At 34.7% G+C, this 13,207-nt stretch overlaps 2 protein-coding genes across 2 annotated transcripts; one reads left to right on the top strand and one right to left on the bottom strand.

Moving 5' to 3' along the window:
• Positions 1 to 313: 313 nt before the first annotated feature.
• LOC139853313 (short-chain dehydrogenase reductase 3b-like) lies at positions 314 to 1,573 on the top strand. Its single transcript, XM_071842685.1, has 2 exons — positions 314 to 369; positions 740 to 1,573. Exons 1-2 carry the CDS (start codon positions 344 to 346, stop codon positions 1,530 to 1,532), a joined length of 819 nt encoding a protein of 272 aa, XP_071698786.1. The 5' UTR covers positions 314 to 343; the 3' UTR covers positions 1,533 to 1,573.
• A 593-nt stretch (positions 1,574 to 2,166) lies between these two features.
• On the bottom strand, positions 2,167 to 2,883 carry LOC139854143 (ABC transporter G family member 23-like). Its single transcript, XM_071843464.1, has one exon. The coding sequence runs from the start codon at positions 2,881 to 2,883 to the stop codon at positions 2,167 to 2,169; it is 717 nt and encodes a 238-aa protein (XP_071699565.1).
• Positions 2,884 to 13,207: the final 10,324 nt, after the last annotated feature.

Raw genomic sequence — 13,207 nt, 5'->3', positions numbered from 1 at the left:
AAATCTGCAGATGTTTTGAAAAGAACAAAAATAGTAAAATACAATACTCACCCTCACATATTTTGTAAACAGGTAAGAGTTAACGAACTTTAACGGATGTTAAAGCTAAGGATGATAGGCGTGCACATTTGAATAGTTGAGGGATGATCAATGTAACTTTAAAAAGATAAGGACTATTCATATAATTTCTAATAAAACACAGGGACTGTCTATATAATTTACTCAAATATAAATTAAGTTAATAGGAGCCAACATCATATACATATACATATATAGATCATTTAGGAGGGAATTAGATCCATCCATTGAAATCGCTTATCATTCATTCCTCTAGCTAGATGAAATGAATCTTGTTATCAACAAATCCAGGTATATTGATATTTTAGGTGTTGTTTATTTTTCAGACTACAAATCTTATTATGTCTACAAACTGTTTGTTTTATAAAGACATAAGATAATGTAGTGGAGTATAATTCTGTCTGCAAACTCGCAGACTTAAAACTATGCTTGTAAGTAATGCTGACATTATTAAGTTATTTTGCAGACATAAAAACAATCAGCTTTCACTATTCAGCATACAAACCTTTATACCAAATCTTCTCTACATATATGGTCCACATATCTTTAGACAAAAATATCTTAAATTCAAAAAAGTTACATTATGTAACTAGTTTATGAGGCCAGCATATCTCTTATAATTACTAATGATAGTGATTTCATGGCATGTTTGCATATAAAGATTGGAAGGTAAAGTAGCTCTAATCACTGGTGGTGCTAGCGGAATAGGAGAAGCGGCCACAAGGTTATTTCTAGCTAACGGAGCAAGTGTTGTCATCGCGGATGTTCAAGACGACTTAGCCAACCAAGTGATTTCATCATGCCTATCATCAGGTTTCGAAAAGATTTGCTACATTCGTTGTGACGTTAGGGACGAGAAGCAAGTAGAAGCCGCAGTGAACCACACTATTACCAAATACGGAACCCTAGATGTTCTCTTTAGTAATGCTGGGATCTTGGGCCCATTGACAACCATACTAGACACGGACCTTGGTGCATTTGATAACACCATGGCTGTAAACGTTCGTGGCATAGCTGCAACCATCAAACACGCGGCCCGAGCCATGGTTGCTAAAGGGACACGTGGATCGATTATTTGTACAGCTAGTGTGGCTGCATCAATTGGTGGAAGTGGGCCCTATGCTTACACTGGATCCAAACATGCTGTTCTAGGATTAATGAAGGCCGCTTGTAGCGAGCTAGGGGCTTATGGGATTAGAGTCAACTGTGTTTCTCCTTCTGTTGTCGCGACCCCGTTGGCTTGCAATGTGTATAAGGATGATGTGAGTGTGATAGAGGCCTTAGGCTGTGAGATGGCGAATTTAAAAGGTGTAGTGTTGAAAGTTAGGCATGTTGCGGAAGCAGCTTTGTTTCTTGCTTCGGATGAATCGGTATACGTGAGCGGCCAAAACTTAAGCGTCGATGGCGGAATTACAGCTGTAAGCAATTTGAAGGCTTCGACTTCTTCGAGTTAAATATTTCTGTTACTGTATTCCTTTTAATGAATTTTAATTGTTAATGGTTTGATGTTCTTCATTGAACAAATCGATATTGCATTCTCAAATACTCCGTATTTTAGTTTTTAAAATAACGTTGAAAAGTTCTTAAAGTTATAACTTGGACGCTTTAGTTAGTATATATATACAGTATTTTTTATGAAATTTAATTGATTTCTTGTTTTTTAAATCCAGCGTGATGCACATCTTGTGAATTTGTGACATATTTTAAGTAGTAGTTGACATTATTATTAGCGGAAATAAAAAAATATTCGCAATAATATACTGTGTAATTGATCATGTCATGTAAATGAATAAATTGTAATGGTGTTTGGGGATGCCAATGGACTCCCAAAAATCTGCGGTTTGTGGATATTCAATTGGTGATAGGTGGTAAATTTATAAAATCTTACATGCAGGTACAAGTATGGATAAAAAAGTGTCGACGGTCGTTGACGAGTTGTGGATATGCAAAATCCATCGGGGGTAAAATTTGATTTGCGAATATATATGAGTTTTTTAGTTTACGTGCATATATCTGCATACAAATATTATTTATATTTGTTATTAACTAGCCATGTTTGATAGTAACTCAATCACTTGCAGAGCCGAGCTAATCTAACCCTGATGTAGGCTCGTGGAGGAGTAAAATGGGTGGGTCAGGGATCATATCGACACCAATCGATACCCTCTTCCTTTCTCCACCTGATATCCCTCTATCATCTTCATCTCCAACAAAACTATCACGAACATGAACCAACCCGAGTTCACGCATCAAACACTCGACTCTCTCCTCTTTTTCTTTTGAACTCGTGTCTTTTAGCCTAAACTTAGCACTATACATCAAAGTTTCCTTCACAGTTAACAAAGGTAGCAAGTTATCTTCTTGGGCCACATGCCCACAAATTTTTTTCATTTGTGACGGGCTCGTGATTGGGTAATCGTTAAGTGAAATAGTAGTTTTTGGATCCAATGTGTTGTTTTTAACACGGCCCGATATAAAATGAAACAAACTTGACTTCCCACTCCCACTCGTGCCAACAATCGCCATGATCTCCGAGCTCTGTGCGACAAAGGATACCGACTTTAGAATATTAATATGTTTTGGTTTGTTTATCAGCCATGAAAGTGCAAAATCTTGGCTTGTTTTGATGGTGTATGAGAGGTCCTTGATAGTGAGCTTGTAAGATGGTTCTGAGGGGTAAGGTGGTGGTAGGGAGTGGTGGGAGGAGGATGATGGGCTGGTGGATTGGGCCGGTGAGTTGTCGGAGGCAGTGAAAAGGGCCGCTGAGTCGTCTTCAGCGAAAGTAGGGTGGAAACAAGAAGCCATTTTGGATTGAAAGTATGCAGTTTGTAGCAAGTTTTTAGAAGAAAACTAGTGGACTTCCCTTGCTACGCGTCGGGTTTGTTGATGTTTTCATGTATACCTATTATCATGGAGGCTCTTAACTGATCGAACGAATTGAATTCAAAAAAGTGTGGTAGTTCTTTCTCTTGAGGCAGACCAAGCCGCTCATAATGCAGACTGGTTAAGGTTGATCTAAGGCGTTCTTGACACAATTGCAGTCACCAATGTGACATATGTAACGACCCGACAAAATCGTCATTGACGGCGCCGTTAACTTAGGTCCCATTACGTGGTCATAGTCCCTAAATGAGACGCGTTTGATCAAAATTATGTCGCATTCATTTGAAATGTGCATGACTTGCAAAGTTTTAAGTTACCAAACGGCTTGACAACAAGTTTATGTTTACAAAAGTTGTAAAGTATAAATGAAATAACTTCCGACATAATATAAGTTGAAAATCACGAATGCTATCAATAGCGTATGCATGTAAACATTATGTTTGAATCCCATGGTGCTATCACTAGCGTATGCGTGTATGCTTGACCCCAAGCAAGAAATCAAAGTGTGCGGAAGCATGTATCAAGTAGCCAAGTATGAACCTGAGAAACATATAGAAAACTGTCAACGAAAAACGTTGGTGAAATCATGGGTGTATTTGTAAACGTTGTTTTTGAACCACAAGATTTTGTATAGTTGATTATCCAAATCGTTTGCATTCCAAAGATGTTGTACGTTCGCGAGCACCCAATTATCAAGACATAACTGTATACGAACCCCATTGAATTAGTGTTAGAACCTACACTATACCCGAAAATATATTTCATCCGCTAACGGCAGCGAACCGTCCGAATGAGGGCTCGTCAAGCCCATGTGATCACATAACATAAGTTCACGTTTACACCCTGCAAGTGTAACTAATGATAATTGAATTCATGATTTTTATTCTAACTCGTTGTGGAATGTTTGTTTTCGTACTTGTGTTCAAAGTATAAAAGTATGATACGTATATATTTCTCATCCCATAATTTAAAGAGTAAAAGTTGTTGAAAAGGTGGGACTATGATCTCACCGTAGTTGCATGCCAAAGTGCTTGTAATTAAGCGTTGTGCAAATGAAAGTTGCTTAGCCTTGATATAAACAAATAAGTCGTATCAATCACCGGTTACGACACAAGGTCGGTCGAAATGTGTTCAATTAGTCCTATGGCTCGTTACGACTAGATTAATATAGCATGTGAATCAAGTGTCAAGTTTCATGCAAAAATTAAGTATAAAATCATGTTAGAACGATTGCATAAGTGTTTGGTTAAGTTTGACTAAAAGTCAAACTTGGTCAAAGTCAAAGTCAAAGTCAACGGGGTCGGGTCGGGTATCCGACTATTGGACATATAAACGTAGTCATTGATAATGCTAAAAACGAACATATATTTCATAGCATTATTCCTCAAGAAAGACAAGCTTTTAGTTGCAATTGTTCTATTTACAAGAGATATTCGTTTAAATAATAAAAGGTGAAGACAAAAGACAGATTCGACGAATTGAAGACGCAAACGACCAAAAAGCTCAAAAGTACAAAAGACAATCAAAAAGGTTCCAATTATTGATAAGAAACGTCTCGAAATTACAAAAGTACAAGATTTAAAACGCAAAGTACAAGATATAAAATTGTACGCAAGGACGTTCGAAAATCCGGAACCGGGACCAGAGTCAACTCTTAACGCTCGACGCAACGGACTAAAAATTACAAGTTAACTATGTATATAAATATAATATAATATATAATTAATTATATTAATTATATATATATTATATATATATAATAAAAACCGTCGGCAGCAAGAAACTCCAAGGGTGTGAGCTGTAAATACCTCTCCGCGACTCGCGGAGTTTTAAGGGCATTTTGCCGCGAGTCGCGGAGCCCCAATTTTCAACTCTGACTATAAAGCCAACCGAATTCTGATCAAATTTCATCATCTTTTTTCTTCTCATTCATACGAGTAATATATATATAATTTATATTTTAATTTTAATTTTAATTTTAATTCTAATAATAAGGGTATGTTAGCGAATGTTGTAAGGGTGTAAGTCGAAATTCTGTCCGTGTAACGCTACGCTATTTTTAAATCATTGTAAGTTATGTTCAACCTTTTTACATTAATGTCTCGTAGTTAAGTTATTATTATGCTTATTTAAAACGAAGTAATCATGATGTTGGGCTAATTACTAAAATTGGGTAATTGGGCTTTGTACCATAATTGGGGTTTGGATAAAAGAACGACACTTGTGGAAACTAGACTATGGGCTATTAATGGGCTTTATATTTGTTTAACTAAATGAAAGTTTGTTAATGTTAATATAAAGATTTACAATTGGGCGTCCCTATAAATTACCATATACACTCGTCGGACACGATGGGCGGGGTATTTATATGTACGAATAATCGTTCATTTAACCGGACACGGGAATGGATTAATAGCCACTAGAATAATCAAAACAGGGGTGAAATTACATTCAAGGGTAATTGGTGTAATTGTTAACAAAGTAGTAAAACCTTGGTTTACACGCAGTCGATAACCTGGTGTATTCATTAAACAAAGTATTAAAACCTTGTTACAATTCGAATCCCCAATTAGTTGGAATATTTAACTTCGGGTATAATAATAATTTGACAAGGACACTTGCAATTTATATTTATGACTGATGGACTGTTATGGACAAAAACCAGACGGACATATTGAATAATCCAGGACAAAGGACAATTAACCCATGGGCATAAAACTAAAATCAACACGTCAAACATCATGATTACGGAAGTTTAAATAAGCATAATTCTTTTATTTCATATTTAATTTCCTTTATTTTATATTTAATTGCACTTCTAATTATCGCACTTTTATTTATTTTATTTTATCGCACTTTTAATTATCGTACTTTTTAATTATCGCAAGTTTATTTTATCGCACTTTTATTATTCGCAATTTCATTATCATTATTTACTTTACGCTTTAATTTAAGTTTTGTATTTATTTTATATTTTACATTAGGTTTTAACTGCGACTAAAATCTTAAAATCGACAAACCGGTCATTAAACGGTAAAAAAACCCCCCTTTATAATAATAATATTACTTATATATATGTTTGTATTTTTATAAAAGTAAACTAATATAGCGTTGAGCTTTGTTTAAAGATTTCCCTGTGGAACGAACCGGACTTACTAAAAACTACACTACTGTACGATTAGGTACACTGCCTATAAGTGTTGTAGCAAGGTTTAAGTATATCCATTCTATAAATAAATAAATATCTTGTGTAAAATTGTATCGTATTTAATAGTTTTTCCTAGTAAAATATAAGCTATTTTATATACACCTCGCTTCGCATCAAGTTATTTTTGGCGCCGCTGCCGGGGAAAAACTCTTAAACGCCGGAAGCGCAACGCTAATAAAAAAAAAAAAAAATTTTTAGTTACTTTTATTAAAAATTCGCTTTTGTAAAAATACGTTTTAATTATTCAAAAATATAAAAAGAAAAACAAAAATATATGTATTTTTAAGATTTTGTAAATATTTAAGTTTTATAAGTTTCTTTATTTCTATTTTAGTTTATAAACATATAAGTTTTATTTTAAAATCGTTTATTTAAATATAAAAAACAGAAAACATAAAATAAAAAAAAAAAAAAAAATAAAGAAAAACGCGTAAAAACACAAAGCTGTCAACTGAATTCCTGAACCCCGCGACTCGCGGGGTTTTCTTCTTTAATTGCCGCGACTCGCGGAGGGTTTCTGACAGGCGACAAGGAAGCCCTAATCGAGCATTAATTACGGGATATTATTAATATTAATTATTAATTAAACCTTATTATTATTATTATTATTATTAGTTTTAATTTTACTTTTACTTTTTATTTATATATTTTAGTTAAATTAGTTTTATTAAATTGTAAAATTAATAGTTTTATAAAATAAATAATATAAAAATAATATTTTTATAAAAATTGTACTTTTTACAACTTTTTGTATATTTTTATATTTTGTTCCTTTTTAATCGTTGTAGCGTAATATTTGTATTTTTTAGCTCATATTTAATTTTAAACTTAGTTTTTGCTATAGTTATTTTTACTCCTAGATTTTTAGGCTTTGCCGTAGAATTCCTTAAGTGCTTTTTCTTTAGACTAAGATTTAGGTACTTTAGAATTTTGCGACGCCTTTTTAAATTTTAGTTTCTTTTTTAAGTTATTTCCATTTGGAATTTAGTTTTTCCTGTAAGCTTTAATATTTTTAGAGACCTTTTACTATGTACCAATTATCATTCCAATTAGTAATTTCAATTTGCGATTATAATTTTAAGTTAGTTGTAGTAATAAGGTTAAATTAGTTAAGTATTTTTAAGTTTTGATAAGTTTCTTTTATTTTTCCGTCACCTTTTATTTTTCAACCATTTTTTCTTTTTCGACATTTTTCGACGCGCAATCTTTTTCTCTCTTATTTCTCGCCATTCTAGTTTTTAGGACTTAGAATTTTATTCTACTTCTTATCTAAATTTCTTAAAATTACGAAAACTTATTTTAAGTGGTTAAATTAATAGACATCAAAATTTTCTGGTTCGTAGTAATAGTTGGATTTGTACGTGGACCGGGTTATTGGAGCCAAACAGTCCTCAATTATATTGAGACCAAACGAATCCTGCCCCTCTGCTGCATCTTTTGGCTATTCGAAACGTGGGCAAAATCAGAAAAGTCTATTGATTGGATAACTTATTATAATTTTTCTTTCCTTTTTAAAACTAATAAGATATTCAGTGAATGCACCGAGCAAGACGTTCATCACCTTTTGTACGTTCACCACCTGTAACTCGATCAAGACATCGTTTAACAAATATAACCGCCGTTGATTTTTCTTTAGAATCGTCATCCAGTAGACCAAGTACTTCAGTTCAAATTTCCGATAATCCATTTTTTTGAACCCAACCTCACAATTGAGAATCCAGAAAATATTCAGGAACGGTTCGTAGATCCTGAACCACTAAACTTTCCTCCGGAACCACCAATCATTCAAACAGAGATTGTTGAGGAACGAACTATTAAATCAGAATCATTCAGTGATACCGATTCAACAAATTCAATTATGGAGAATCTGGAACCTTTAAGTATGGAAGACCGAATGAGAGCTAAACGCACTGGCCAAGGTCACGCAATTACTCATCCAGACATTAATGCGCCAGATTATGAAATCAAAGGACAAATTCTACACATGGTGACTAATCAATGCCAATTTAGTGGTGCGCCGAAGGAAGATCCAAATGAACATCTACGTACCTTTAATAGGATCTGCACACTATTTAAAATCCGAGAAGTGGAGGATGAACAGATATATCTCATGTTATTTCCCTGGACTTTGAAGGGAGAAGCCAAAGATTGGTTGGAATCGTTACCTGAAGGGGCGATTGATACATGGGATGTTTTAATTGACAAATTTCTTAAACAATTCTTTCCTGCATCAAAAGCCGTAAGACTTCAAACAGAAATTGTTACGTTCACACAGAAGCCAAATGAAACTCTATATGAGGCGTGGACAAGATATGGAAAGTTGTTAAGAGGATGTCCGCAACATGGTTTAGACACCTGTCAAATAGTACAAATATTCTACCAAGGATGCGACATCACTACAAGGAAAGATATAGATATAGCAGCTGGTGGTTCTATTATGAAGAAAACCGAAAATGATGCTTACAAAATTATTGATAATACTGCTTCCCACTCACATGAGTGGCACCAAGAAAAAGACATCATTAGATCATCTAAAGCAGCTAGAGCCGATTCTAGCCATGACTTAGATTCCATTTCAGCAAAGATAGATGCTTTCGAGAGAAGAATGGAAAAGATGACTAAGGATATTCACTCAATACGAATTAGTTGTGAGCAGTGTGGAGGACCACATTTGACAAAAGATTGTCTCAGTATTGAATTAACAATGGAACAAAGAGAGAATATTTCATACATAAACCAAAGGCCTGGAAATAATTATCAGAATAATTATCAACCGCCAAGACCGATTTACAATCAAAACCAGAATTATAACCGAAATATTCCATACAACAACCAACAAGGTCCTAGCAATCAACAAGTATCCAATAATACTTACAATCAGCAAAGACCTAATTTTCAAAACAAACCACCACAACAAACCGATGATAAAAAGCCGAATTTAGAAGATATGATGACGAAGCTAGTTGAAACTCAAACGCAGTTTTTCACATCTCAAAAACAAACCAATGAACAAAATGCTCAAGCATTTAGAAATCAACAAGCTTCTATTCAAAATCTGGAACAAGAAGTAAGTAACCTAGCAAGGTTAATAGGTGAAAGAAAACCGGGAAGTTTACCAAGCGATACAAATGCTAACCCCCGGAATGAAACAGCTAAAGCAATTACCACAAGAAGTGGTACAACACTTAAACCACCTGAAATACCTGTAACTTCTGAGGAAACTATTCCTACTCCACAAGAACCACAACCTGATCAAGATAAGGAAAAAGAACCGGTAGTTGAAAAGGTTAATGAAAATAACACAGTTAAGGATAAACCTTATGTTAAACCATACCAACCACCACTTCCTTATCCGAGTAAAATGAAGAAAGAGAAACTTGAAGCCGAGCAATCCAAATTTTTGGATATGTTTAAACAGATAAATGTAAATCTTCCCTTCATTGATGTGATTTCAGGAATGCCAAGATATGCTAAATTCTTGAAAGATCTAATCACGAATAGAAAGAAAATGGAAGAACTCTCGGCTGTTACTATGAATGCTAATTGTTCAGCAGTGCTGTTGAATAAAATACCAGAAAAACTATCTGATCCAGGAAGTTTCACAATTCCATGTTTTCTGGGTAGTCTTAGTTCAATAGAAGCATTGGCAGACTTAGGTGCTAGTATAAATCTAATGCCGTATTCACTATACGCTAAACTAGACCTTGGAGAATTGAAACCAACCAGAATAAGCATACAACTAGCCGATAGATCAATAAAATATCCTAGAGGGATAATGGAGAACATGCTAGTTAAAGTTGGTACTTTAGTATTTCCAGTAGATTTTGTTGTTTTGGACATGGAAGAAGATTCTCAAGTTCCTCTCATATTAGGAAGACCATTCTTAAACACGGCTAAAGCAATGATAGACGTGTTCGGTAAGAAACTGACCCTAAGTATAGAGGATGAGAGTGTTACCTTTTCAGTTGATAGAGCAATGCAACAACCACAATCTGCAGATGATACATGTTATTATATTAAAACTATAGATGCACATGCAGAATTATTAGAAGAATTTCCAGAATTACAAGGAACAGGAGAATGTTCTTTAGGAGAAGGTAATGAACCAATTGATGAAGCTGAAATGTTAGCTACACTTATAGCTAATGGATATGAACCAACAACAGAAGAAATTCAAATGCTAAAAGAAGAAGACAGATATCGATATAAATCATCGATAGAAGAACCTCCGAAATTAGAGTTAAAGCCACTTCCAAACCATTTGGAATACGCTTATTTACATGGTGAATCTGAATTACCTGTAATAATATCGTCTTCTCTTACTGAAAATGAGAAATCACAACTCATTTCTGTGTTGAAAGCTCATAAACCAGCCATTGCATGGAAGATTCATGATATTAAAGGAATAAGTCCTTCGTATTGCACACATAAAATCCTTATGGAAGAAGGTCATAAAACGTATGTGCAACGCCAACGAAGACTAAATCCTAATATGCAAGATGTAGTTAAGAAAGAGATTATTAAACTGCTAGATGCAGGTTTGATATATCCAATCTCTGATAGTCCATGGGTAAGCCCAGTTCAATGCGTGCCTAAGAAGGGTGGCATGATTGTCATTACAAATGAGAAAAATGAGCTTATTCCTACTAGGACTGTAACAGGATGGCGTGTATGTATTGATTATAGAAAATTAAATGACGCCACCAGAAAAGATCACTTTCCCTTACCTTTCATAGATCAAATGTTGGAAAGATTAGCCGGAAATAGTTACTATTGTTTTCTAGATGGATTTTCCGGATATTTTCAAATTCCAATAGCACCCGAAGATCAAGAGAAAACCACATTCACGTGCCCTTATGGTACTTTTGCTTACAAACGCATGCCATTTGGACTTTGTAACGCCCCTGCAACCTTTCAAAGGTGTATGATGGCGATTTTTCATGACATGATAGAAGAATGCATGGAAGTATTCATGGATGACTTTTCAGTCTTCGGTGATACATTTAAATCATGTCTAGTTAATCTGGAACGAATGCTAATTAGATGCGAAAAATCAAATCTAGTACTTAATTGGGAGAAATGCCATTTCATGGTTAAAGAAGGCATCGTTCTTGGACATAAAATTTCAAAAGAAGGAATTGAAGTGGATAGAGCTAAAGTAGATGTAATTGCCAAACTTCCACATCCCACCAATGTTAGAGGAGTTAGGAGTTTTCTAGGGCATGCCGGTTTTTACCGACGTTTCATAAAAGATTTTTCTAAAATTGCCACTCCTATGAATAAACTCCTAGAAAAGGATGCGCCATTCATCTTTTCAGATGAATGTATCAAATCTTTTAATATTCTTAAAGAAAAACTCACTAATGCGCCGATCATGATAACACCAAATTGGAATCTACCATTTGAACTAATGTGCGATGCAAGTGATTTTGCAATGGGAGCCGTTTTAGGACAAGGGATTGAAAAACGATTTCAACCTATATATTATGGTAGTAAGACATTACAAGGAGCACAAACGAACTATACAACTACTGAAAAAGAACTCCTTGCTATTGTCTTTGCTTTTGACAAATTTCGATCATATCTAGTTCTAGCAAAAACGGTGGTCTATACCGACCATTCTGCTCTTAGATACATATTTTCAAAACAAGATGCTAAACCAAGATTAATCCGTTGGATCTTACTCTTACAAGAGTTTGATATTGAAATCCGAGATAAAAGAGGAGCAGAAAATCTCGCCGCTGATCATCTTTCTCGTCTTGAAAATCCCGAATTAGAAGTTCTGAATGAATCGGCCATACAAGACAACTTTCCTGATGAATATCTATTGAAGATAGATTATAAAGAAATCCCATGGTTTGCAGACTATGCAAACTACTTAGTTTGTGGATTCCTTGAAAAAGGATTATCGTACCAAAGACGAAAGAAATTCTTCAGTGATATAAAACACTATTTCTGGGAAGATCCACATCTGTTTAAAAGTTGTCCCGATGGAATAATACGCCGATGTGTATTTGGAGATGAATCTAGTAAAATTTTAAACCATTGTCACACAGGACCAACAGGAGGGCATTATGGGCCTCAACTAACAGCAAGAAAAGTTTATGAAGCTGGATTCTATTGGCCTACAATTTACAAAGACGCACACCTTCTTTGCAAATCCTGTGATGCATGTCAAAGGGCCGGAAGAATAAGTCAACGTGATGAAATGCCACAAAATGTCATCCAAGTATGTGAAGTATTTGACATTTGGGGTATTGACTTTATGGGTCCATTTCCAAAATCTCATAATAATCTATATATACTCGTAGCCATTGATTATGTATCTAAATGGGCGGAAGCACAAGCTCTCCCAACTAACGATGCACGAGTTGTAGTCAACTTTTTAAAACGTCTTTTTGCAAGGTTTGGAACACCGAAAGCTTTAATAAGTGATCGGGGTACTCATTTCTGTAATAATCAACTTGAGAAAGTTCTTAAAAGATATGGAGTAACTCATAAAATCTCCACCGCATATCATCCACAAACAAGTGGACAAGTTGAAAATACAAACCGAGCTTTAAAACGTATTCTAGAGAAAACCGTAGGATCAAATCCGAAGGAATGGTCCATTAAATTGGAGGATGCACTCTGGGCTTTTAGAACAGCCTACAAAACTCCAATTGGAACCACACCTTTTAGACTTGTTTATGGAAAAGCATGTCATCTTCCAGTAGAAATTGAACACAAAGCATTTTGGGCTTTGAAAACATGTAATCTTGATTTACATGAAGCCGGACGTCTACGATTAAGTCAACTAAACGAATTAGAAGAATTAAGACATGAAGCATACGAAAATTCGTTAATCTATAAAGAAAGAACGAAGAAATGGCATGATAAAAGAATCAGAAGTTCAAAAGAATTTAAAGAAGGAGACAGAGTTCTTCTTTTCAATTCACGATTCAAGCTATTTCCTGGAAAATTGAAATCAAGATGGTCTGGACCATTCATAGTCAAAAGAGTTTTCCCATACGGAACGATAGAATTGATAAATTCAAA

Source organism: Rutidosis leptorrhynchoides, chromosome 6 (genome assembly GCF_046630445.1).
Source record: "Rutidosis leptorrhynchoides isolate AG116_Rl617_1_P2 chromosome 6, CSIRO_AGI_Rlap_v1, whole genome shotgun sequence".
NCBI classification, from domain to species: Eukaryota; Viridiplantae; Streptophyta; class Magnoliopsida; order Asterales; family Asteraceae; genus Rutidosis; species Rutidosis leptorrhynchoides.
Note: the sequence above shows the minus strand (reverse complement) of the source record. Positions and strands in the feature narration are given on the sequence as shown.